The sequence below is a fragment of the Petromyzon marinus genome, chromosome 64 (genome assembly GCF_048934315.1).
Source record: "Petromyzon marinus isolate PM22_M1 ecotype Great Lakes invasive population chromosome 64, UKy_Petmar_22M1.pri1.0, whole genome shotgun sequence".
Taxonomy (NCBI): domain Eukaryota; kingdom Metazoa; phylum Chordata; class Hyperoartia; order Petromyzontiformes; family Petromyzontidae; genus Petromyzon; species Petromyzon marinus.
The window spans coordinates 4421541-4445162 of NC_133730.1; the positions used below are offsets into that span (position 1 = coordinate 4421541).

At 47.6% G+C, this 23622-nt stretch overlaps 1 protein-coding gene across 4 annotated transcripts in view; it reads left to right on the top strand.

The window, feature by feature from the left end:
* Nucleotides 1-23622, top strand: part of PSMD1 (proteasome 26S subunit, non-ATPase 1) — a 150673-nt gene that overhangs the window by 59950 nt on the left and 67101 nt on the right. For all 4 annotated transcript variants that reach the window (XM_032977669.2, XM_076054094.1, XM_076054095.1 and 1 more), the window contains exons 17-19: nt 4165-4279; nt 6811-6927; nt 13307-13409. In XM_032977669.2, coding sequence (XP_032833560.1) covers nt 4165-4279; nt 6811-6927; nt 13307-13409 — 335 coding nt within the window. The remainder of the gene's footprint in view (nt 1-4164; nt 4280-6810; nt 6928-13306; nt 13410-23622) is intronic.

Consider the following 23622-nt stretch of genomic DNA (forward strand, 5'->3'; position numbering starts at 1 on the left):
CAAGGGTGCTCGGGAGTACTGAATTAGCCCGAAGTGGGAGTTATTGACTCCCACCGTTGGCGGGTGGTGGGGGGGGGGCTATCTTTTACACCGACGGCAGAATCGGACGGAGTAATCTGCGGTCGCGAGCGGTCCCCCGTGCTGCTGACGCCGCCTGTCGAACGTCATCGGCGATCGCGTTTCGGAGGCCAGAGCGTCGCTGCGGATCCTGAAAGGAGAACAAGATGAATGAACCGCAAACGCCCACTTCACGGCTCAGCTTATAGTGCAGTGAAGAAAAGCGTCTTCGTCCCCAAGTCGATTCGCCACGTCGATTATACTCCACAACTGAGCACTGTGGGTAGGGTCAATCCACCGATGCAAGAAGGGCCTCCCCACGCTGCGCCGGGTCATGGGAGCTATTTCACCGTACTTCATGATGCCGATTGGTCAGGGTCTGTGGAGGCGGGCTGCATAGATGTGGGAGGAAAGAAGTGAAGGGCAAGCTAGTCTGTGCCGGGCAGTGAAGAGGCAGGAGTCATAGGCATGAGAGCATTGAAGTACAGTACAGCAATGGAATTTGTTTGAGGCCCTCATCCAACAGTGAATTGACGAAAGGATTGTTGCGCACACGTACATTTTGATTAATAGAACAAACAAACGGACCATACGAGATGGACAATGCAAACAGTACAGACAGCGTGAATAATTACCGATTCTTCAATGGAAAGATGCTCACAAAAACAATTGAATCGTCGGTGGAGGGGGTGAGGGGGGTGTCAACCGGTGCGTTTATTGTCCTAACTTGCGTTAACATCACGTTCACCTGGTCTGCGTGTGTGTGCGAAAGTTTGGTGAACGTGGAATTGTGGCCGGCCGTGGAATTTTGTAGACTTCTGTGTCCAATCTACTTTACTGCTTCTCTGGCACAAGTGTGTTTTAAACGAGTGGCATATATTTCGCTCTTGACTTGCCTAGATGTAAACCTGGGTACAATTTTACACACATCTATAGATTGTCGTTTTTTTAATCGTTCATTTTCACCTGCCGGTCGCTGGGAAATGACTTGAACGCTTTGAGCGGCGATATTGATGCGCATGTGCGCTTTAAGCGTCTCTGAGATTAATTATTATCCCAATTACTTTGGTGACTGGTGCTGTACCAAAAAAAAAAGATGGAAGTGGATCCCTTTTTAAAATCCGCTTCATCTGTAATTAAATGCAGAGGGGACCTTTTTTAATTGAAAGGACAAATAAGCCTAAGCCTTTTTAAAATGCACCTGTTAAGAAAAAAAAGAGCAAAGGCACGCTTCACGTGGGAACATTATGCACATTTTAGAATCTGGTTAGCGGAAATTGTTCTTGTAAAGACGGAGGATAATGTAAAGGAGCAGCCGAGCACACTCAATGGCTTTTGTCACGGTGTTTAAGCGAGTAATGCTTAAAAGTTCACGGTGTTCTCAATATCTATTGTTCGCTTTAATACCTTGGGCTTAACCCTTTCCTGTCCTGAGACGTCTGCAAGTTGCGGGGTGCTGAATCTCGGAACGCGCAAGCGTCTCGTCGATAAATTTATTTGGCGAGGCGTAGTAGCACTGTCGTTTTTAAAGACGTGCTTACCACGGAGAACCATAGCGACACGACTTTAACTCTGATAGTTGGCACCAAACTGCCACACACGCCCTCCTGCATGGCCTTGTGGGAGCCTCGGTACGTCTTCTGACCTGAAGACGTACTGATGAAGTTTTTATTTTCGTTTTTTTCCTATTCCGTTCCGATGACATACACGCACATTGGAAGAAAACTGATGACGTACACTTTTACGTACATCATCAGAATTGGAAAAGGTTAATGAGCTCGGATTCGCCAGTAGAGACGGTGCACACGCTTGATGGAGAGCGACTTGGTGGTGGAGTATGCAGAGACTGAGTCGTTACTTGTGTGACGGTGGCGAGATGTTAACTACCTCGCCCGGTATACAGAAGGTTGTGGGTTCGATCCCGACCCTGACGCGTGTGTTTGGAGTTTGCGTGTCTCTCTCCCCGTGGTCGTGTGGATTTTTCTACGGGTCCTCCGATTTTTACCTCCATATTTAGAATGAACATGCATTTACAGTATCAATTACCACGTGATAAGCCACTTCGTTGGGGTATCAGTTGTGGCCGGGTTGCTTCTGAAAAAGGGGTACAGCCTTACCTGGTAAAATAAAAAATAGCATAGTTGAGTGTGAGACACCTACTTGCAGGGCAAGTTTGAGGCATGCTGTACTGCATAAGGGTAATATAGAAGGCAGTACAGCAAGGAGGTTTGACCTCGGTGCGAAGTATGTGTCTGCAACCCTTTTATCCACAAGCTTTCTCTGGGTGCTCTAACCTCTTCCACGTACGGAGTCACTCAGACATTACTTTAAAGGAAGAAGTGAAGCAATAAGCAGTTGTCTCTTTTTTTTTGCCAGCACCTGGCAGGGATGCAACGATGCATTATTTTACCCATCGTCGCGATACATTCACGGAATCGCGCGTGTGAGAGTTGCATTCACGATGCGTACATCGTGCGAAGTAGGTGCACGGGGCTCGTACTGCCACTGGAGGGCCGCTGGCATTCATCGCGACTCCCGGGTTGTGACAATCGTTGGAATTGCGAGGCGGTCCGATCAGTTATGCCTGCGTCCAAAGGGATGCGCGACACAACGTTTGAAACGTCAGTAGTGAAGTAAACCGCGACATCCAGATGTCCCTTTGTATATCTTTTTTTAAACCTCACACGTGTAGCGCACATCCCAGGACAAGCAAACTAGTTGTGTAGCTACATGATATGAGCTGGGGTTTTTTTTAGGGGTACATTTTAATAAAAAAAAACACTCCCGAGTACTTGGAAAGTAATCCCCATACCTGGTCATCGCGCACCCCACATCCCAAGAGGCTGTTTTTTCTTACCCACACTTTACCCCACCGCAGACATTCTTTCTCGAAAGCTCACTGCAAGTGTGCCGATATTTATTTCTTGAAACTGTTTCGGTTGATTACCCTACTATATGTATATAAAATTGTGTTTATGGAATCGGTGCGCCGTGCGACCAAAGGCGCTTCCACGCCGAGCTCTCGGTAAAATGCAGCGCCGTGTGTACAAACCCCCGAGTTCGAGAATGGCCTCTTGAAGATCACAACGCAGAACCACTTCTGCTTGACAATCCCCTTCAACGGTGCTTTGTTATCCACGCGTGAGGCACTTTCAGTAGAAAAATGCCCTCTTCACGACGGCACTTGGTTCCACGAAACCGGTCGTTAAGTGATCTGGTCGTTAAGTGATCTGGTCGTTAAGCGAGTTTAGGAAATACACGTTAAAGGCTTAATTCGTTCCGATAGCGTTAAAGGTTACCCTTTTTCACTGAAAAAACTTGCTTTATAATATTAAAACAATGGATATTAATTTGTGACGATACTAACAACGTTATAAACACATAATATTAAAAAGAAACGTGGTTAATCAGTGCATTTCTTACTATTTACTGTGCCTACAACTGCCCGTCGTTAGCAGGGGAATCGTCGGTCAGCGAACACCTTGAGCTCTGTGAAGGTCCGTCGTTTAGCGATTAGTCGTTAACAGGGGTGGTTGTTAAGAGGCGTTCTACTGTATTTGTCTCACTCCCCCTGCTGTGGAGATGTATTTCCCCCATTATGATCGCAACAATTGCATTTTTAATCTACAGACCTGCAAAAAAAAACCCCTGCTATGGTCAAAGTCCAAATGTAACGTGATTGTTTATTCTATTTAACGCCTTCACTGGGGACTCGGCTTTTGTCATCAACTCGCTACACTCGCGCACCCAGGTTTCATCAGGGGTGGCTGAAACCTGGATTCGAACCCACGATCTCAGCCGTGCTGGCACGGTGCTCTCAACACGCCGTTTAACCCCCCACACCGTGAGCCACCTGAAACGCCTCTCAAACGCGTACACGTGCGCTTTTACCGGCAAGCATCGGAGACGCACTCGCGAAGGCAGGAACCCGGGCCGACGAATCTCTCCGCCGAGACTCCGGATCGTACGACCGCCTCGACAGAGAACCTCGGTGCAATCCGCCGTCCGCGGCAGACGCGACGACCACGGGCGCGGAAACTGTTTTTGCGCGAGCGTGCGGCAATTGTGTCTGCGCGCGTGCGCATGCCTGCGTGTGTTTGCGTGCAGGACCCCGGAGCAGTGCCCGAGCGTGGTGTCCCTGCTGTCGGAGAGTTACAACCCCCACGTGCGTTATGGCGCCGCGCTCGCCCTTGGAATTTGCTGCGCAGGGACTGGGAATAAGGTACCCTGTGCCTGAGAGATTTCACCCAAACGCAATTCCTTCCTCTCCTCCCCCTCGCGCACGTTTGACCGGGTGTTGTTTACTTGCCATTTTTGTGTGTGTGTACGCGTGGCAGGAAAAAGAGTGTGGCGATTTATCGGCGCGTTCGATTTTTTTTTTTGGGGGAGCGACGATTTGATTTACTATTTCGCATTTTCGTTTAATTTTTTTGTCTCCTGGTGACTCATTTGTTGTTGTTTAAGCTTGTGTCCTCGGTCTCATCTTGTCTAAATTGTTCCATGAGCCCAAATGCATGTGAGCATTTACTTTGTCGTCATCACCATCCACGTTAAAAAGCCACTCCTGGATGAAGATATTCGCAAGCCCATCGCCGACTCGCCATCCTGCGATGCAATAATCCAGCGAGCACGTGCACACGGGCCGATTTCATCGCTCCCGGTCTACTCGTTGGACGTTCGTTGCAGATTTGTAAATAATATATGTGCTTGGGCTCATGATTCGACACACGGATAATCAGCAAAATAATTAAATGATGACTCATGACGTAACTAGTGACATGTCCATTTGCTTTTTGACGTAACTTTTTCACAATATGCAATGCGATTGTGACGCGGATATTCTCTGCTGTGCATAATAGCACATTATCTATTCCATGTATATTAATATAACTAATGCATGGCTCTGGAGATAGACACCTCAGCCATGTGACCAGCGGTGTTGCCTAATTTAATGAACAATAGGCTGCCCACTAAAATTCACATTAAAGCCATTTTTCTTGAGTCCACAGCACATCACGTGTCTCCCACTGCAATTAATGGACCAGCTATTCATCTCGGTGATTCCTTTATCTCTCGGTGCAATTACAGTATTAGATATATCGACTGCATGTAATGGCGCTCTCCTTGTTATGAGTAACGAAATAAAGAACCAAAAACAGAGCCAAGACACACGTTTGGAAATCGAGGTGGGCTCTGTGTAATCCTCAACTTTAGTGTGCAATTATTCAGATGCTGCACTTAGCCTCCTGCCGCTATAAATATTGCCATTTTTGGTAACGCTTAAGACGTCCCCGTTAAAACACAACGGTGCCCATGCAATCTAATTCAATTCCCTGTGCAATCTGCTCTGATATACCGTTTGTGCACGGGCGGCGAGTCAGTTTTTTGTGTGTTTTAGTTTTGCTGTCGTTCCACCGCATCTTAGAATTAGCCCAGTTGGCTTACGTACGGTGTGAAAGAAGTTCAACGCGCGTACGTACGTACACACGTACCGTGCTCTTTCACCGCGCTTTTCCAGCAGCCCGTGGCCACTTTGGAAATTCGTGGCGAAATCGGGAATTCCCTCCTGCGGCAAAGAATGATTAACGCGCTCCCAGCCCTCTACTTCCTACTGGCTTGGCAGCGGCTGCTTGTGTTAGATTCCCCCCCCCCCATTCCCCCACCCCTCCCCGTGTTGTGATTTCATGCTGTTTAATCCCAGGGAGAATATGGCGTTGGGGATTATTGGCGGCAATTAAAAAAAGCCACGCAATCGGTAGCAATTAGCGAGAGGTGTCGTGCGGGTTTCACAAGGGATTTAAGGTCGCCTGTCTTGTCGGGAATTCGTTTGGGAATTTTGTCTCTGGAGGGTTTAAGTACGTCATAAATTCCTGTTGTTGCCAGTAAAATGTCACGTTGGACACTTAACAGAGGGCGAGTGGAGGTGCTTGAGCTTATTTCAGAAGTAAACTCTGCCGCTAGGGAGACATTAAAATGCTCAGGTAAAAAAAGATAACGATGTGTATTTACTGTTTACCTAATGGTGCAATGATTACATTGATTCTGCGTGTAATGTTTTTCTGCCATTGACTTGTCCCGTGAAATTATTAGAAAAAAATCATTTGACAGAGTCAACTTATGTCATGGGAAATAGTTACTTTATTTAACGTCATTTGTTTTTCCGCGGTCATTTTGCTTTCTCCCTTAACGCGGCAGTTCTGGTCTACATTGTTTAATTTCCATGCATGTGATTGTATTCTATCGTAAGTTTGAAGAACCAAGTCACTTGCAAGTGAGGACCATCCTTGTCTCTTTGAGTTTCTCACATTCATATTATTGGTTCTTTCGGTAAAGAACCAACAATAGGAATCCCTGCAGTCACGAAAGCTTTAAATCAACATTTTCTCACACTTGTTTAAACTGAACTGAAACCTTCAAATATTTATGGGGGGAGTAGTGAAAAACTTGAGAACAACAACCGGCAGAATAGTACCCAATCCGTCATTACATTCGATGTTAAAAGGAGGGCTGGAGAAGTCCCAATCTGAGGATGGGTTGTGGGAAGCGTTTGGGAAGATCGGAGGAGTAGACGGGAGTGTTTAACTGTTACAGCTCCATTAATATTTAAAAGCAAAGCGCCCCAAACGGTGATTAGGGAAATGCGCGGAATACTGCAGGCGTGATACAATTCACCAATCCTCTGTCGCCCACTGCTCCACCAACACTGTTTCTCTTTCTCGCTCTTCATTGTTTCCCCTCTCACCCCCCAACTAGGAAGCCATCACTCTGCTGGAACCCATGACGAACGACCCGGTTAACTACGTGCGACAGGGCGCGCTGATTGCCTCCGCTCTCATCCTCGTGCAGCAGACGGACGTCACCTGCCCCAAGGTATGGGACACGGATTTTTACCAAAATGTATCAACCTTCTCCCACCACCGCCCTCGTTCATTAACATGACTCCCCTCCAACTACCACACTTCTCCCTCCTGCCGCCACTTCTGGCTGGCCCGAAGGAGCATCGGGGCATCGTGGCTTCTGTGCCTCCATTGGTGCTCCCCCAACGGGGGCCCCTCCTCCCCACGGAATTAAAACTCACGGGCGTGCACGCACGTGTGCGGGGAGAGGCGGTGTGTAGTACGTTATGGCACTGCACTTCAAGACTGGCATGCGAGAACAGAGTTTTCGTGAACACCTTGATGATTCTGGTTGTAATTGCCAGTTGGCATGTTTGCCCCCACGTGACAACTTGCATTGAATGGCTCTGTTGGGTGATGGAGGCGTATGGTAAAAAAAAAAGATTGCATTTAACCTACACCGTCTATTAAGCCCGCACCTCCGATTAGCACGGTTGGCTCCGTATGGTGCAAAAGAAGTTCAATATACATACAAAATAAACGATGAATAGCAACATTGGTCGTGAAAGCCCATGTATAAATTTAACCCAGCAACTTGACTTCAGTTGCTGGCCACGGCTAACATCAGTGGCGCGAGTGATATCTGAACCGGTCTTTTGCCTTTCCTACACCGATTCAGCCTTTAATGGGTACCTGGAGCAGTGGGAAAAATATCAGACCTTGGGAGACAAAGGCGGCGAGCGTGGTTCTGACCACACCCGCCCCATTCATTAACCATTCCGGCCTTAACAGGTGCTCGCTAACAACGCTTGTTCCCCCCCCAACGGTCTTTTAACGGGCGACACACTCGATCTGTTGTTGTCGTCTACATAATTCGGCGCCTTGAGGCATTAGTGGAAGACTTCTTACAAATAAAATGTAAATTATTCTTATTCATACAGATACAATATTATGAAAAATAAGAAGAGGTTTTTAACCTTTCTGGTAATACAACAGGTGTTAAGATGTTCAAACACCAAATAGTATTTGCGGTGAACATGGCAAGCAAACGTGCTCTATGTGCATTGTCTTTGTGCTGTTCGCCATTTGGCGTTCTCTGGTCTGACACTGGTAGAGAGACTAGGCCATGAACAAGGCTGTCTCTGGTTTAAGCCAATCAGTTTCACAGACAATGCCCATAGATTATCAGAGCGTGTTTGTTTGCATGTTCACCACAAGTACTTGTGGGTAATGCAGACTTGATTCCTTGCAAAAGGTTTCTCTTTGGTGTTTTTAACATATTTAAAACATTGTGTTGTATTGCCAGAAAAGGTAAAACCTATTCTAATTTTTCATACTTTGATACTGGCAAAAAAAAGGTCCCATGATAAACACAAGATTCCTGGCCGTAGCGCAAAACCATCGGCTGCTGTTGGCTCTGCACCTGTATGCGGACCGTACCCAAGTTGACTTAGCCCAAAGTGAATGCACCGTGCACTCTGGCCAACATTAGTGACCCTAGACGGCCAGGGCCCGCGTGGCTTAATTTTTGCCTGAGGCTCCGCCACGTGCCGTTTCGGCCCCGCAAATAGGCGCTCGCTAACGGCGCTCGACTCGGTGATTTCTATCCAGGCTTTTGCCGGTCCTGACCCCACGATGTAGCGGAGGCGTGACCTCGCCGTGACCTGCGGCGTTGAGACCGGCGGATTTATAGTCCGCTCGGAAGCGGCCTCACAATTCTCTCCGTATGCGCATGCGGCGCGTAACAACTCCTGTTGCCGTTTGGATTTTGACTTGAGGCTTAAATCGCACGAAAAAAGACAAAGCACCGAAGGTGACCGGGTTGGCTCCCGAGGTCAAATCCACTGGGAGAATCCTGGGTTTGAATCCGGGCAGCAGCACACGATTGAACTGGGTTCTCAAGTGCAGTGAGAGTTGATGATGGTCTCAGAAGCAGAATCGTTATTTACAATGGAGGAATCCAATGAGCTATGAAGCTCTTTTTCACAGATGTCCAGCTGTTTCACAGATATCCAATAGACATGTTTCAACCTGGTCACCAATGACTGCACAAAAAAAATCAACCATCACATTTATTTTGGTTGTGCTACCTTTGGACATATTCCGGCACGGAGAATTAAAATCTCAGTCTGGCTCGCACACATGCAGCGGTGGGTGGGGGAGATGTGTTCCTCTCCGATCTGTGAAGAGAGCTCAGAGGTGGCTCTGTGATATTCGCTTTTGTGGGATGGTTTACTCACAGAACATGTTTTGCACTCCTGTCCGAGAGATCCAAATAAATGTAAGGATCCCTAGTTTAGCCACACAGTCTGCCGGGGTAAAGGGCTGTCTTTTTGAGTTCACGAGACAGCACTCGGCGGAAACGATAGAGAGAGGTAGAGGGATTGATGTGGCCACAACTACGCATGCCTGGCCACCTTTGCATCCACGTTGTTGGTGTTCTCTGTAATGTGCCAGCACTTTATATTAGGTTCAAAATGACTGGGGGGTGGGGGCGGTATGGGGGGCGGGCGGGCGGGCGGGCGGGCGGGGGAAGTCCTTGGCCAGATTCGGATGCCATATGCCATTAGTGTGGTCATGCCAAGAAGTCTACATGGGTTGTCAGATTCGAAGCACAGTGTGCCAACGTCTATGCCGCCGCATGCCATGCCAGCGCACCAGCACAAAGAATCCCCGATCGGAAAAGGATAGCTCGTATAGAGACGAGTGTTTTTTGAGCGAGCACCTTTTTTTGACGTGGCCGAGAGCCATTCGAGAGACCATTTTTGCGAGGGGGAGTATGGGTGGGGGGGGGGTAGCGTTGTATGTTATTTTTCTTAGCTTCGTGTACATTTTTTTAAATTCGCGTATTTTAAAGAATGCTTCCGGGAGAAATTCGCCGGTGCAAAATTGTAATGGGGATCCGCTACAGTTGTTTGTCCCCCCCCCCACCACTCCTACTTTTCATGACTGCTTGTAGCCAGTGCCCCATATGCATAGCTACCATTATCACTGACCACAGTGTGCTTTTGTCACTATTCTGAGGTTCATAACAGTCAATTTATCCGTTTCGTCTGTGTGTGTGTGTGTGCTGGGTGGCCTACCCGATAATCGCGTGCCTCTAATTGCACCCAGCTGCTGTGTGCCAGCCACGCACAAAGCTACAGTGAGGGGAAAAAGTATTTGATTCCCTGCTGATTTTGTACGTTTACCCCACTGACAAAGAAATGATCAGTCTATAATTTTAAAGGTAGGTTTATTTGAACAGTGAGAGACGGAATAACAACAAAAAAATCCAGAAAAACGCATGTAAAAAATGTTATAAATTGATTTGCATTTTAATGAGGGAAATAAGTATTTGACCCCCTCTCAATCAGAAAGATTTCTGGCTCCCAGGTGTCTTTTATACAGGTAATGAGCTGAGATTAGCACACTCTTAAAGGGAGTGCTCCTAATCTCAGCTTGTTACCTGTATAAAAGACACCTGTCCACAGAAGCAATCAATCAGATTCCAAACTCTCCACCATTGCCAAGACCAAAGAGCTCTCCAGGGATGTCAGGGACAAGATTGTAGACCTACACAAGGCTGGAATGGGCTACAAGACCATTGCCAAGCAGCTTGGTGAGAAGGTGACAACAGTTGGTGCGATTATTCGCAAATGGAAGAAACACAAAAGAACTGTCAATCTCCCTCGGCCTGGGGCTCCATGCAAGATCTCACCTCGTGGAGTTGCAATGATCATGGGAACGGTGAGGAATCAGCCCAGAACTACACGGGAGGATCTTGTCAATAATCTCAAGGCAGCTGGGACCATAGTCACCAAAAAAACAATTTGTAACACACTACGCCGTGAAGGACTGAAATCCTGCAGCGCCCGCAAGGTCCCCCTGCTCAAGAAAGCACATTTACATGCCCGTCTGAAGTTTGCCAATGAACATCTGAATGATTCAGAGGACAACTGGGTGAAAGTGTTGTGGTCAGATGAGACCAAAATGGAGCTCTTTGGCATCAACTCAACTCGCCGTGTTTGGAGGAGGAGGAATGCTGCCTATGACCCCAAGAACACCATCCCCACTGTCAAACATGGAGGTGGAAACATTATGCTTTGGGGGTGTTTTTCTGCTAAGGGGACAGGACAACTTCACCGCATCAAAGGGACGATGGACGGGGCCATGTACCGTCAAATCTTGGGTGAGAACCTCCTTCCCTCAGCCAGGACATTGAAAATGGGTCGTGGATGGGTATTCCAGCATGACAATGACCCAAAACACACGGCCAAGGCAACAAAGGAGTGGCTCAAGAAGAAGCACAGACTAGCCAGTCTCCAGACCTAGCCAGTCTCCAGACCTTAATCCCATAGAAAATCTGTGGAGGGAGCTGAAGGTTCGAGTTGCCAAACGTCAGCCTCGAAACCTTCATGATTTGGAGAAGATCTGCAAAGAAGAGTGGGACAAAATCCCTCCTGAGATGTGTGCAAACCTGGTGGCCAACTACAAGAAACGTCTGACCTCTGTGATTGCCAACAAGGGTTTTTCCACCAAGTACTAAGTCATGTTTTGCAGAGGGGTCAAATACTTATTTCCCTCATTAAAATGCAAATCAATTCATTAAATTTTTGACATGCGTTTTTTCTGGATTTTTGTTGTTATTCTGTCTCTCACTGTTCAAATAAACCTACCATTACATTTATAGACTGATCATTTCTTTGTCAGTGGGCAAACGTACAAAATCAGCAGGGGATCAAATACTTTTTTCCCTCACTGTAGCTCTCTAAAGCGTTGGTCATCAACAAACCACTGGAAACCCCACTTTCAGCGTAAGTCCGATCAGCCTTTCGAATTATATGCGAATTCCACCCCTCCAGCCAGTGCCCTTTGCTGTTTATATATTTATTGTTTCGGCTACGCCGTGGGACATTGTGAGATGAAGCCAATTTAATTGTGTATACGTGGTTGATTTATTTAAATGCACCAGAGTTTTTGTTTCTTCAGTCTCTAAACATGTTTTTTCTTCCATTTTTGTTGATATACCGAGCCTTTAAAAGCCATGCACTAGTTTTAGTTATTTTTCCATCAAATGCACAGTGACAAATGTTTTGAACATGATTTGTTACTCTAACGGCCTTGAAATCTTCACGGCGGTGCCAGTTCTTGATGTAAACTGGTTTAATTAAGGGTCACTTAATTTTAATTATCATTTTATCTGTTTTGGGTTTAAACGTTTTAATTCCGTTATTGCTCAGCATATGGAAAGTGTGAGGTGACTGGTCAAGTCCATTTCGTATTTTTATAATGGGGGCGAGGGGGGGAAAGTTCTGCATTTTAAATGCGCTTAAACATTTGCAGTGAGATGCTGATTGCACATAAATTGGGAACATTTCTCACAATGTTGACTATTTGATTTCATTTCACAATTTTCTCCCCACATTACTAAAAAGGCCGAGGGGACCGATGGAACCGTACCATTTTAATAGCCTTAAAGGCAAAAAGAAGGCACATCTTTGTTTTGTACTCTCGAATGCAAATGCTCTTTTTGTTTAATGATTGTTAATATTACTCCCGCCCTTTTAACGACTTTCCCGGCTGGTTGAAGGGTGCGTTAACATTCTGCTTGTAATCACCGTTCATACACAACACTTAATGTTTGTACCTCAATTGTCCGTGCTCAGTTTACTAAACCAGTATGTGCAGGCCACAGCGGTTATAAAACTCATAATAAAAAAAAATCCATATGTGAAGGCTTGTTTTGAACATGATTTTCACGACCCACCAAGCGTACATTAATTTTTTCCGCTGCACATTTTTTGTTTGTTTTACAAAATGCTGTCGCGCAGTGTAACGGTCAGCACACTGCAGTTATAATCCGGAGGTCGCCGAGTGAATTCGATCTCCCGGCGCGCGGCAGTTGAAACGATTCTGCAAGTTTATTTAAACACCCCCCTCACCCCCTTCCCCAGTGCGCTGTTAAGCTTCTTGAACCGTCGTGCACCATGGTCACAATTTTCGCGATTTCACAATTTGTAAGACCTCAACGAATCCGAAGGCGACAGTTTACGCGTGGAATCTGTGATTCAAGAGCGTTTTCAAAGTCCAGTGACTTGAGATGAAATCTCAACCCTTAAGTGACCTACTAACACGATGATGATGCGAATCAGAGATACTGCTCATCATGGGCTGCAGTATGTACGTATGTGCGATGAACTTCATTCACACCGTACGTAGCCAACCCAGCTAATCGGAGGTGATGGTGATGCATGCGTGTTGAATTTTTTTGCACCACATGTAGCCAACCGTGCTAACCGTAGGTGCGCGAGATTCAATCGAACATTGCTTTATTTTGTATCGTGACTGCAACAGCGCGGTTGCCACTTAGTTGTGCGCACGCGCAAACCTGTCGCTTGGCCACGTGTAAACCACGCAACTCGCTTTTTCAGGTGACGCACTTCCGCCAGCTGTACACCAAGGTCATCGGCGACAAGCACGACGACGTCATGGCCAAGTTCGGTGCCATCCTCGCCCAGGGGATTCTGGATGCCGGTGAGATGCGGGAGCACGTCGTGCATGAGTGCGCATTGGTGGTTTGTTACGATGGGGGGGGGGTGATCTCAGTCTTGCCGAAGACACGGCACCACCGTTGTCAGGATCGGCCTCTGGAGGAGGCTCGTGAAGTACTCAACTGGGCAGCTGGGAGGCATTCGTCCTCCCAACAACGGCAGAGGGCAGAGGAGTGATGCTCACAACAACGGTGGGCTAAAATGCAGCAAGTTGGCACAGCAGGGGCCACAGTAGTGCATCTGCCAGTCATCTCAGTCAACCTGTGGCACTTGGGTCTGTCCCGTGACCCCTCCTGTCCATCGAGCCTTCGACATTTCACATTGCCTCCGAGTGCACCTGGCCTGGCAGAGGCGCTGTTGTGACGTCGCCGCCACTTGGTGACCAAAGGGGGCTGCTGTCGTTGCTGTACTCGGTTGCCTAGCTATTGAGTGTGCAGGAGATGCAACTGCACAGAGGCCGTGCTCCAGTCGCACTCCACCACTGGGGCTGCGCTACCTCAAAGCACGCAGCACTGAAGGCGTGCATCGTCACCTCGCACGAGTGGGGTTCGGGCTTTGTATGGCACTGGTACCGGTGGGGTCGGTTTGACCACGTGGTATTGAGAGCCCACCTGAGACATCACCGGTGTAGGGGAAACAGCAGACCAGGTAAGTTGTTGACCTGTCTTGTCTGAGCAGTGCTCATGCCTCCCAAGTGGATGCTGCTGGGCGCCTGTTAAAGATTGCACGAGAAATTAAAATTTAAGTGAATGTATTCTTGGTTCTTTCGGTAAAGTCACGTAGAAGGGAAACAATAAAATAATTAAAATATAAAACAATATTATTTTATTGTTTCCCTTCTACGTGACTTTACCGAAAGAACCAAAAATATGAATCCCTGCAGTCACGAAAGCTTTAAATCAAAATTTAAGCGAATGTGTAAAAAAAAAGAGATAAACTGTTACAATTAATTAATTGACATTTTTTACGTTTTAAACTATAAACGATGGCACTTTTGCTGCCCTATCACAGCTTGTGTTCATTAAACTGAAACTTACAATATGCATGAAAAGCTTTTTTCTTTTTATATATATATCTCTCTTTTGTCACCAAGATGTATATACCGTGGATCGTTTGAAAACACGCACACACATACCGGTCCCCGGTGGGTTATTTGGAGATGCACTGTGACATTTCTTTTTATGCCGTGGCCTTCACTCACAGACTGACAGAGCCAGTTTCCATTGGGTTCATTGGACAATGAACCCTTGTACGCCGGGCCTATCCGCAGTGCCTTTGTGCACTCGACGGGCAGACCCCAGTCGACGGCAGTACCAATTCAATCGCTTCGATACGTCGCCGTATTTTCTTCAAAGACTAAAATCCCATGGCCGTCTGTGTTGTTTTTGTTTTGCCGAAAGTTCGTTCATTTGCGTTGCATTTTGAGCAACGTTCACTTTTTTAAGTCTTGCGTGGCTGGGGCAAGACTCCCCCCCTCTCCCCCCCCCCCCTCCCCATTCGTGTCCAACCTTTGACGTCCTACAGCTGTTTGGGAGCACTCGGTGGGATTCGGTAAAATGAGCGGTGTTGCTTGTCAACTCCCCGAACTGCCTTCTCCGGCCCGCTGCTCTTGTTCGTTTAAACTTCCTTCGCCATCGGTCAAAGCCACGTGTTTTTATTTTTTTTTACCGCCAGGTAAGAGCCCCACTGAGCTATTGTAGCTCGTTTTCAGAAGCGACCTGGCCATCGCAAATGATAGCTCAACGAAGTGGGCTTATCGCGTGGAAATTTGTAGCGGCCAAATACTCGAAATGCCTGACGTTGATTCTAAATGTGGGGGGAAAAATCGGAGACCCGGAGAAAATTCCAAGCGACCGCGGGGAGAATGTAAAGTCTCCAAATATGCAGGGGTTAGCATCAGGATCGAACCCACGATCTCCTGTACACCGGGTGAGGGAGTTAACATCTCGCCATCGTGGTACCCCAAAATCACCCCCCCCCCCCACTACACTTCCTACCCTCCACCCCACTGTGTTTAACGCTTAAGCAAGCGTCAGATGTGTTGGAAGGCTGGTGCAGATTTTGCCGCGCACTTCACTAGAGCTCCCCCTCCCCGTGTGCTACTTGCTCAGCGCAATGTCCGACGCTTCGCTCCGCATGGAATGCAGTTTCCTGAAAAAGCTCATTGTGACTGAGTTAATCCGCAAAGTCTCGTTTTATATAACTTTTTCGCGCAGTTAATTAATGGCTTGGACCAGGCCATCGGTCTCGGTTGACCCGTGTGAGCCTGCTCTCCAAATCCCAGTTGGGATCTTGAGCTATGAAACGGTTGTCTGAATGTTGTTGGCTCATCACTCCGATATGGGTACAAAATAGTGCTTCTCTTCGTGTCACAATTCTTAATTTGTTAAAGACTTTTTTACTCATTCCTATAACAGTCGGCGCTTTCAGGCCGCGTGTTGCAATAGTGGGATGCGTTGAGGTTCATTTGTAAGTTGTCGTGATATTGAATAGCGGATTACCATCCTATTTAACTTCACCCCCGTCGAATTTGGTAACTGTCGTTCAAATCAAGAGTAGCTTTTTTTAACCTTGAGTTTACGGCATTATAATGTTGGCGTCGTGGAGCAATATTGCGTCGTAGAACTTACGGACGTGGCTTTAGATGGAATTGAACCCTCAACTGAATGCAAAACCGCCTCTGGCGGTCTCCGAATCGTACGTTACGTGTAACCGTTTCGCGCCGCGTGTCAACGTTTTTGGGAAAAAGGCTGCACCAAGTGGATAATAATTATAGGCACTCCATTCATCTTGGTAGATAATTATTCGTAACCTTTTGAACTTGTATAGGATTCTTTCTCGCAAGAATGGGTGCTTATTGATGCGATGAAGGTCCCTTTCTGTTCGGACGCTTTATTTAGAATGTGCGTTTAGTTCGTTGTGTTTAGATGGTTGTCCTTCCCCCCCCCCGCCCTGTAGCATCTCCTATTAGCGTGGTTCGTTACGTATGGTGCGAAATGGTTTCCAACATACGTACACACATTAAAATGCATTCGATCGCTCGACATGCTCGGACATTTAATTGAAATTCCCGATGCCCGCGGAGCCAAAAGCGAAAGCGGCGTGAAAGCGTAGAGGGAGATGATCGATGCTTATTGAGGCTTTAGATTGCTGTTTTGCTGCCCTTACCACCTCCGATTAGCACGTTTGGTTATGTACGGCGTGAAAGAAGTTCAACGTACCTACACACGTAGTTCCATTCCTGTTGCAGGTGGCCACGTGCCCATCCTATATGTCACCTTTACGTTGATGTCTGTAGAGCAGCGCTGAGCACCTGCTAGGTGTGCGATAATTCATTTTCCTGCGATTCGATGAATTGCCACAATTCAGGGTCACAGTTTGACTCGGTGATCAATCTTAGCCCAGGTTTGCGCCGCCATCACTTGTACTGTCTCACCGCATGTCTTGGTGGTTTTCTTTCCCGTCAGCCTAAAGGTGAACGTGTGGGCGCGATTTGCACGGACCGTGAAACAATCGATTATTTCCGATGAATGCGCGTGTCTTTTCAGTGCGAGCGAACGAACGTTCCACCTGTGAATCCTTGCATCCAACCAAAGTCCCGCCCCCTTTTTAATTTCCACACACGGTGACAAAAAAAAAATACCACCAGAGAAAAGGGGCCGTCTGCTGTAAAGCAATTGGATCCGCTCGTGTGGAGGTGCTAGATAGATTGTTACTCTCCCCGAACCTTGAGAGATGGCATTGATTGAGGCCGGCGATGGAGAGATGAAAGCGATAGTGTGCCAGCATGTGGTCTCGCCTTCAAGCGGATTACTTTTTTTTTATTGAAACTATAACAGAGGCTATTGCGCGCCGCCTTGACTGTGTAATGTCATGAGCTTTGGACTTGCGAGTCCCGAGTCACATTGCATGTATTCAAGTGAATTACGTTGTGGTAGCGCCATTGCAAGGCAGACGGATACGCGTGCGGATTACGTTTGATTAAGCACGGCGCGGGGTGGCCCTGGCGCTCGCGAAGTGCGCCTCGTGGTCGGGCGACACGAGGTCGTGCTTTGCGAGACGACCCGCCAAGAAGTGCGGGCAAGTAGGCTCTCTCTCAAAACGCCAAGCGGGCGAGCAACAAACAAAAAAGGCTCTGCTGAAAGTGCAATAGATGATGTTAATATGTGTATAGGTGGATTATGCCCAGGCACTGCGATTTCCCCCGTGCCGTCATCGTTTAACATCTCACAAGTTAATTTCATTTCTTCACAGCAAGCAGCCCCTGAGTGGGGGTTTTTTTAATTCTATCACCGTCATCATCAAGGCAAGCGGCCATGATCTCTCCGCTGCCGGATGAGGGCCTGCCCGAGGACGCCTCCGTCCCTGGCTCTCCCACCGGGCAACGATCCGTCAAGTCCAGGAGTTACGCAACACGCGAGCTGGTCCCAAGACTCGCTGTGAGTCGGCCAACTCTTAGTTTGGCTCCGTCGTCGCTAGGAGCCAGCCGCGGTGGGACGTTCCTCTCAGCCATGCTCTGTTCTTTTTGGCTGCCACTCACCTCATCGTTCGGCTCAACCGCCTCTTCCCGCCAATCCTTCTCGGGGTCCTCCTGCCGCATTTGGCGCTGAAACTGGGGTCAACGTCGCAACGCGGGAGCCTTCTTACAAACAAGTCTTGCGACTCGGCGGGGCTTAGGTTTATATATATTTTTTGAAATCGGATTTCTCCGTCGCTTGGGGTTTCGCGTGTCGTTTGTGCGGCCGTGCAAAGCTACGACGAATCGGACGGCGTCTGGCGCGCTAGGAGGTGTGGGTTTGTGCGAGCACGCGTGTCAAGTTTGGTGGCTGTAAATCCACGTGGTAAAGGTGTTGGTGGTTCTATTGCGTCCCGAGGCTGGTAATCCCCCCCCCTCCCCCCCCGACACGCACGCCGTAGGCTTTTGACTGCCGCACGAGCGCTGTTCGTTTAATTTATTTATTCGCTTTTGCGTCGACACCGTGGGCGCTAACATTTGGCGGGAAATGACTATGAAATAACATTATGATAATAGACAGAGTATATAAGAAGCATTAGGTGTGTGTGGGTTGTCGTGGGTTTTTTAGGGTTGGCGCTGGCTCAGTGGTTAGCACACCGCTGTACGAACCCGGCGACCTGTGTTTACGATTCCCGGCCTGTGGGTAACGTCACTGGCAAGGAATACCATAACCGGCCCCCGGGCCTCTTCTCGAGGTCGATTCGGCATTAAAAGAGTGTGCGAGTTGGGGCGTTAACATCAGTACCGGAGAGACAAAGGCGGGCCAGGCGGTCACACTACCCACTTTTGTGTCATTCCAAACTTAAAATTGGTATCCGGGGTGTGATGTGGGTAGCATCAGCATTGTGTGTGTGTGGTGACTTGATATTTGCACATGGAGAGCCCTTTGTCAATCCACTGCTGGATGAGAGCCTCCCCCGCACCATGTGGACGGGCAGTTTTTGGCCATACTTCACCACGCTGGTCAGCATGAGTAAGTAGTGAAGGCTGGGAGCAAAGACGTGCAAACCAAGGATGTTGCTTCACTGTCCACTGCTGTCCACCACGTAGCCCCACAGCAGCCAAACCAAGCATTACGCAGGCTGAACTTTGCTTATATTTCAACTATCTGATTGGATCGGGCACATTCCAGGCGATTTGGTCATGAGTGACTTTACATGTGTGTGTGTATATATATAAAAAAATGGGGAGCGGTAGTGGAGCAGCTTAGCACGCTGTGCTCCAGATCCGGTGACCCGAGTTCGATTCCCACTCACGGCCAACACCAGAGACGATTATCTGAACTGCTCCTGAGCCTCCCCTAGGTCGGCTCTGCCTCAAATGAGTACCTGGTGTGATGTGTGAACATCGCCACTGGGGAGACAAATGCGGTTGGGCGTGATGCTGGCCACCCATTCCCTCGTGCGGTGTGCCAGCCTTCGTAGGTGCTCGCTGAACAGCACTTGCCCCAAAGTGTCTTAAGGCTATACAGGGGGGTCTTTGTCGTTGTGTATATATTTAGTACTGGATTATATATAGTATTCATATATAGATTATCCATGAATCCACGATTACCATAATCAAATTATATTCACGGTATGTTTTTTTGCAGCCTGCTAGTGAAATCGTAATGCGTTTTTTAAGCGACCTTGTTTGACCCTGCCCGGTTATGCGACATCGCTTTCGTGTGGCGTAGATTATCAGTGTAGTTTGTAACAGCCGGGCGTGGAACACTGAGGATGGGCTGTCTGCTGGTAAGGCAAGCTTGCTTACCTGTGCGGTAGACTCGATTATCCGCGCTAATGACGGGGAGGACGGCCACGGAAAATAAAAAATCGCGGATAATCCAAAATATCCATTTTCCGCGGATCCCTATGCGAAAAACCACTAATATAGGTGTACATTTAAACTTGCAATAAATTATCGGATCAATCTCTCAAATTGAAGCACAGCTGATTATTTTGATTGTTGCTCTTTCGATTTAGAACGAATACTAACGACCGATCGATACGCGTGCTCCGTGACAGCACTTTCCTGCTCCCGCGCAAAAGACTCGGCCAACTTAGTGGACAGCAGCAGAGCCACGCCAATCAACATCAATCAAACTCCGCCAGGCACTATTGTGAAGATATGCAACTACTGTACTGTAGAGGCGATCGCGTGGATTTCGGAATAACTGGAGCGCACATTTGTTTGTTTTAAGCACGTGACTTGTCATGAACATTTCCAAGAATAATAATGTAACAAGGTCTATCCGATTTGAGGATTAACCACACACCTGAGATTTGGACATGAAATAATAACTCATGGTTTTTCCCTTAAGCCCAAATTAATATTCTAAAAACAGTTATATACATTGTTTTTCTCTGAAATGGTTATTAAAAGTCAAGTGCTTAAACTGAACAAATATGTGCCCGAGTTAATTCGAAATCCACGTGATCGCCTCTACAGTACAGTAGTTGCATATCTTTACAACAGTGGGCGGAGTTTGATTATGTTTGGATTATCCTCGTCCGTCGACTATACACAATTTATAGATTTTTGCCACCAGCAGCAGCATCAACCTTGCATAATAATAATAATTTCATTTTATACAGCATCATTCATGCAATTGCATCCCACAACGCTACACATCAGTTATCCAGTTCCGCACCAAAATAAAACAGTACTATTTAGCAAATTTTAAAAATGAATAACGAAAAAGAATGCACATTACAAGAAAACAGCTTCGCAGATAAAATGTATTTAAATAAATATATCCGTTTGGTCCCCATACCCTAATCTGCCACTGAATGAAGGCCTTCACAAGCTGTTGCCACCTCTCCAGGGTCCTGCCATGCTAACAGTGTAACAATCTCCCACTGAATGAAGGCCCTTCACAAGCTGTTGCCACCTGTCCAGGGTCCTGCCATGCTAACAATGTAACAATCTACCACTGAATGAAGGCCTTCACAAGCTGTTGCCACCTCTCCAGGGTCCTGCCATGCTAACAGTGTAACAATCTCCCACTGAATGAAGGCCCTTCACAAGCTGTTGCCACCTCTCCAGGGTCCTGCCATGCTAACAGTGTAACAATCTCCCACTGAATGAAGGCCCTTCACAAGCTGTTGCCACCTCTCCAGGGTCCTGCCATGCTAACAGTGTAACAATCTCCCACTGAATGAAGGCCCTTCACAAGCTGTTGCCACCTCTCCAGGGTCCTGCCATGCTAACAGTGTAACAATCTACCACTGAATGAAGGCCTTTACAAGCTGTTGCCACCTTTCCAGGGTCCTGCCATGCTAACAGTGTAACAATCTCCCACTGAATGAAGGCCCTTCACAAGCTGTTGCCACCTCTCCAGGGTCCTGCCATGCTAACAGTGTAACAATCTACCACTGAATGAAGGCCTTCACAAGCTGTTGCCACCTTTCCAGGGTCCTGCCATGCTAACAGTGTAACAATCTCCCACTGAATGAAGGCCTTCACAAGTTGTTGCCACCTCTCCAGGGTCCTGCCATGCTAACAGTATAACAATCTCCCACTGAATAAAGGCCTTCACAAGCTGTTGCCACCTCTCCAGGGTCCTGCCATGCTAACAGTGTCACAATCTCCCACTGAATGAAGGCCCTTCACAAGCTGTTGCCACCTCTCCAGGGTCCTGCCATGCTAACAATGTAACAATCCACCATCGGATGAAGGCCCTCCCCAAGCTGTTGCCACCTTTCCAGGGTCTTGCAATGCTAACAATGTGGAAATCCACTGCACGCATCATCTCCTTCAGCTGGCTCTCTCCCTTATTATCCTTGATTATTATTCTTGACCACTGCCCATCATCCCCCTCGAGCGACGTGTCCTGCCCAAGCCCACTCGTATTAACGGTCGAAAGTGATATATTTAACCTGCACATGTGCCCTAAATCATGTGCGTGTCTGTTCTGTCTCTCAATTTATACATTGCCATTTTTAATATGCCTGCCACCAAATTACTGGGTGTGCCCGATAAAGTCGGATCTCAGAAGCCAAGCGGCCTTTTTGTGCCTAGATGGGTGATCTGTACCAGGGCTTGCCAGGTGTTGTAGGCGTGCAATCCATTCCCTATCTGTTATAAAGAAAAGGGCCGTTACCCGAAACGTTTCCAATATTATACAATTTTTTTTCAATTTCAAAGCACTTATTGACGACCGCGTTTGTCTTTTTGTTGTCACCTCTGCTTGTGCCAACATAGCAGCAGCATCGCCACCGAATAGTCTAAACACACATTAGAAGTGCAGCACTTAAAATGTTCCTTGCTCCTCCTCTACCCTCCCCCCACCTGCCCTCCACTTCTCCTTTGTGGCCGATGCGTTCACAACAACGTTAACTTTAATTCAAAATTTGCTTAGCCTGTTCAGTTAGTGCGGTTCAGATAATAGAGCTTATTATATCGGGGTTGGCGATGCTGCAGGTATATTTCACTGTGCTCGCAAGAGGCTAAAAGCATTCTTTATAAGGATTCTTAGTTATTGCGATCATAATCATTGTCTATATGATATTTAAACAAGCACATGTGGTGCAGTGTGTATTGCTGTACTTTCAAGCAGTAGGTTGTGAGTTCACGTCCATTTTCAGTGTGGTAAAATAGGTACCATTTTGTTGAATATCCGGCCACGTGGCTCAGCAAGCAGAGCAAGGGGCTTACAATCGGAAAGCTGCGATTACAATCCTGTTCGGGTGTTGAATCAGCCCATCATCACTTTTGGAGTCAATACATCTAGTACCGCTTTGTGAGGAAGTCAGCATTGGTTACCCTATGGAGAGGCCCACCATGGCCATGTCAATATGGAATTTGCAAGACTGGCTCAGGGCTGTAAGCGGGAAGATGAGCACCACATCCAATGCTCATTTGAGCAGGAAATCACTTTTGACCATTTAGATCTACTGCTGCCCTCTCCATCATCGGAAGGTGAAATTTCCACTGTTGGTTCCATGCCCCAAGTGGATATATGAGAACTGTCCCAATGGCTGGCTTATTGGAGCATGGAGAGATGGTGGTTTGACTTAAGACTCTGCTTCCCTGCAGTCGACCGGACAAGTGCCTGACGTGATTGCACTCCTCTCCACGACAGATTCGAACGAACGCTTCGTCTTCGTGACGCAACACTGATGGCACAATTGGGATGAAATTGGGGAACGAGACAAAAAGATTGGCGGGAGGGGATTCGACCAAAAGAAGAATGAAGGGGAAAAGAAAAAAGAAATCGTCGTTGGCATTTTTGTAATCGGCGTTTAATGCCCCTTCGTGGCAAGGCTCGAGAAATAACGACTCATATTTACCGCCGTTTTTTTTGCCGTTTTTCCCGCCGCCTTGTCGGAATTTAGCAGCCTGGCCGAGAGTGGCCACTAATGCTCATCGCGCAGGCGTTTTGAGAAAAGGTTAAAGCATCAATCATATTTAATCAGTTAATCCGCGCCGGAGATTGGCTGTTTATTGCCGTGCTGGATTGCGTGCCGGAGCCCACCCAGGTTAAGTGTAAATTGTCCAACGCCTCGGCTGCCAATCATCGCCGGCAGCTGATGATTATGGATCAAGATTGCTCCGGCGGTCAGCTCGCGAATGAAAATCTATAACGATGGATACGGGCGAGAATGGCTTTGTAATAATGGCTTTGGTTTGGTGCCAGCGTCGCACCGTCTCCACTTTGGCGTGGCGAAGCGCTTTAAAGAAGTTTCTGCCCGTCGTG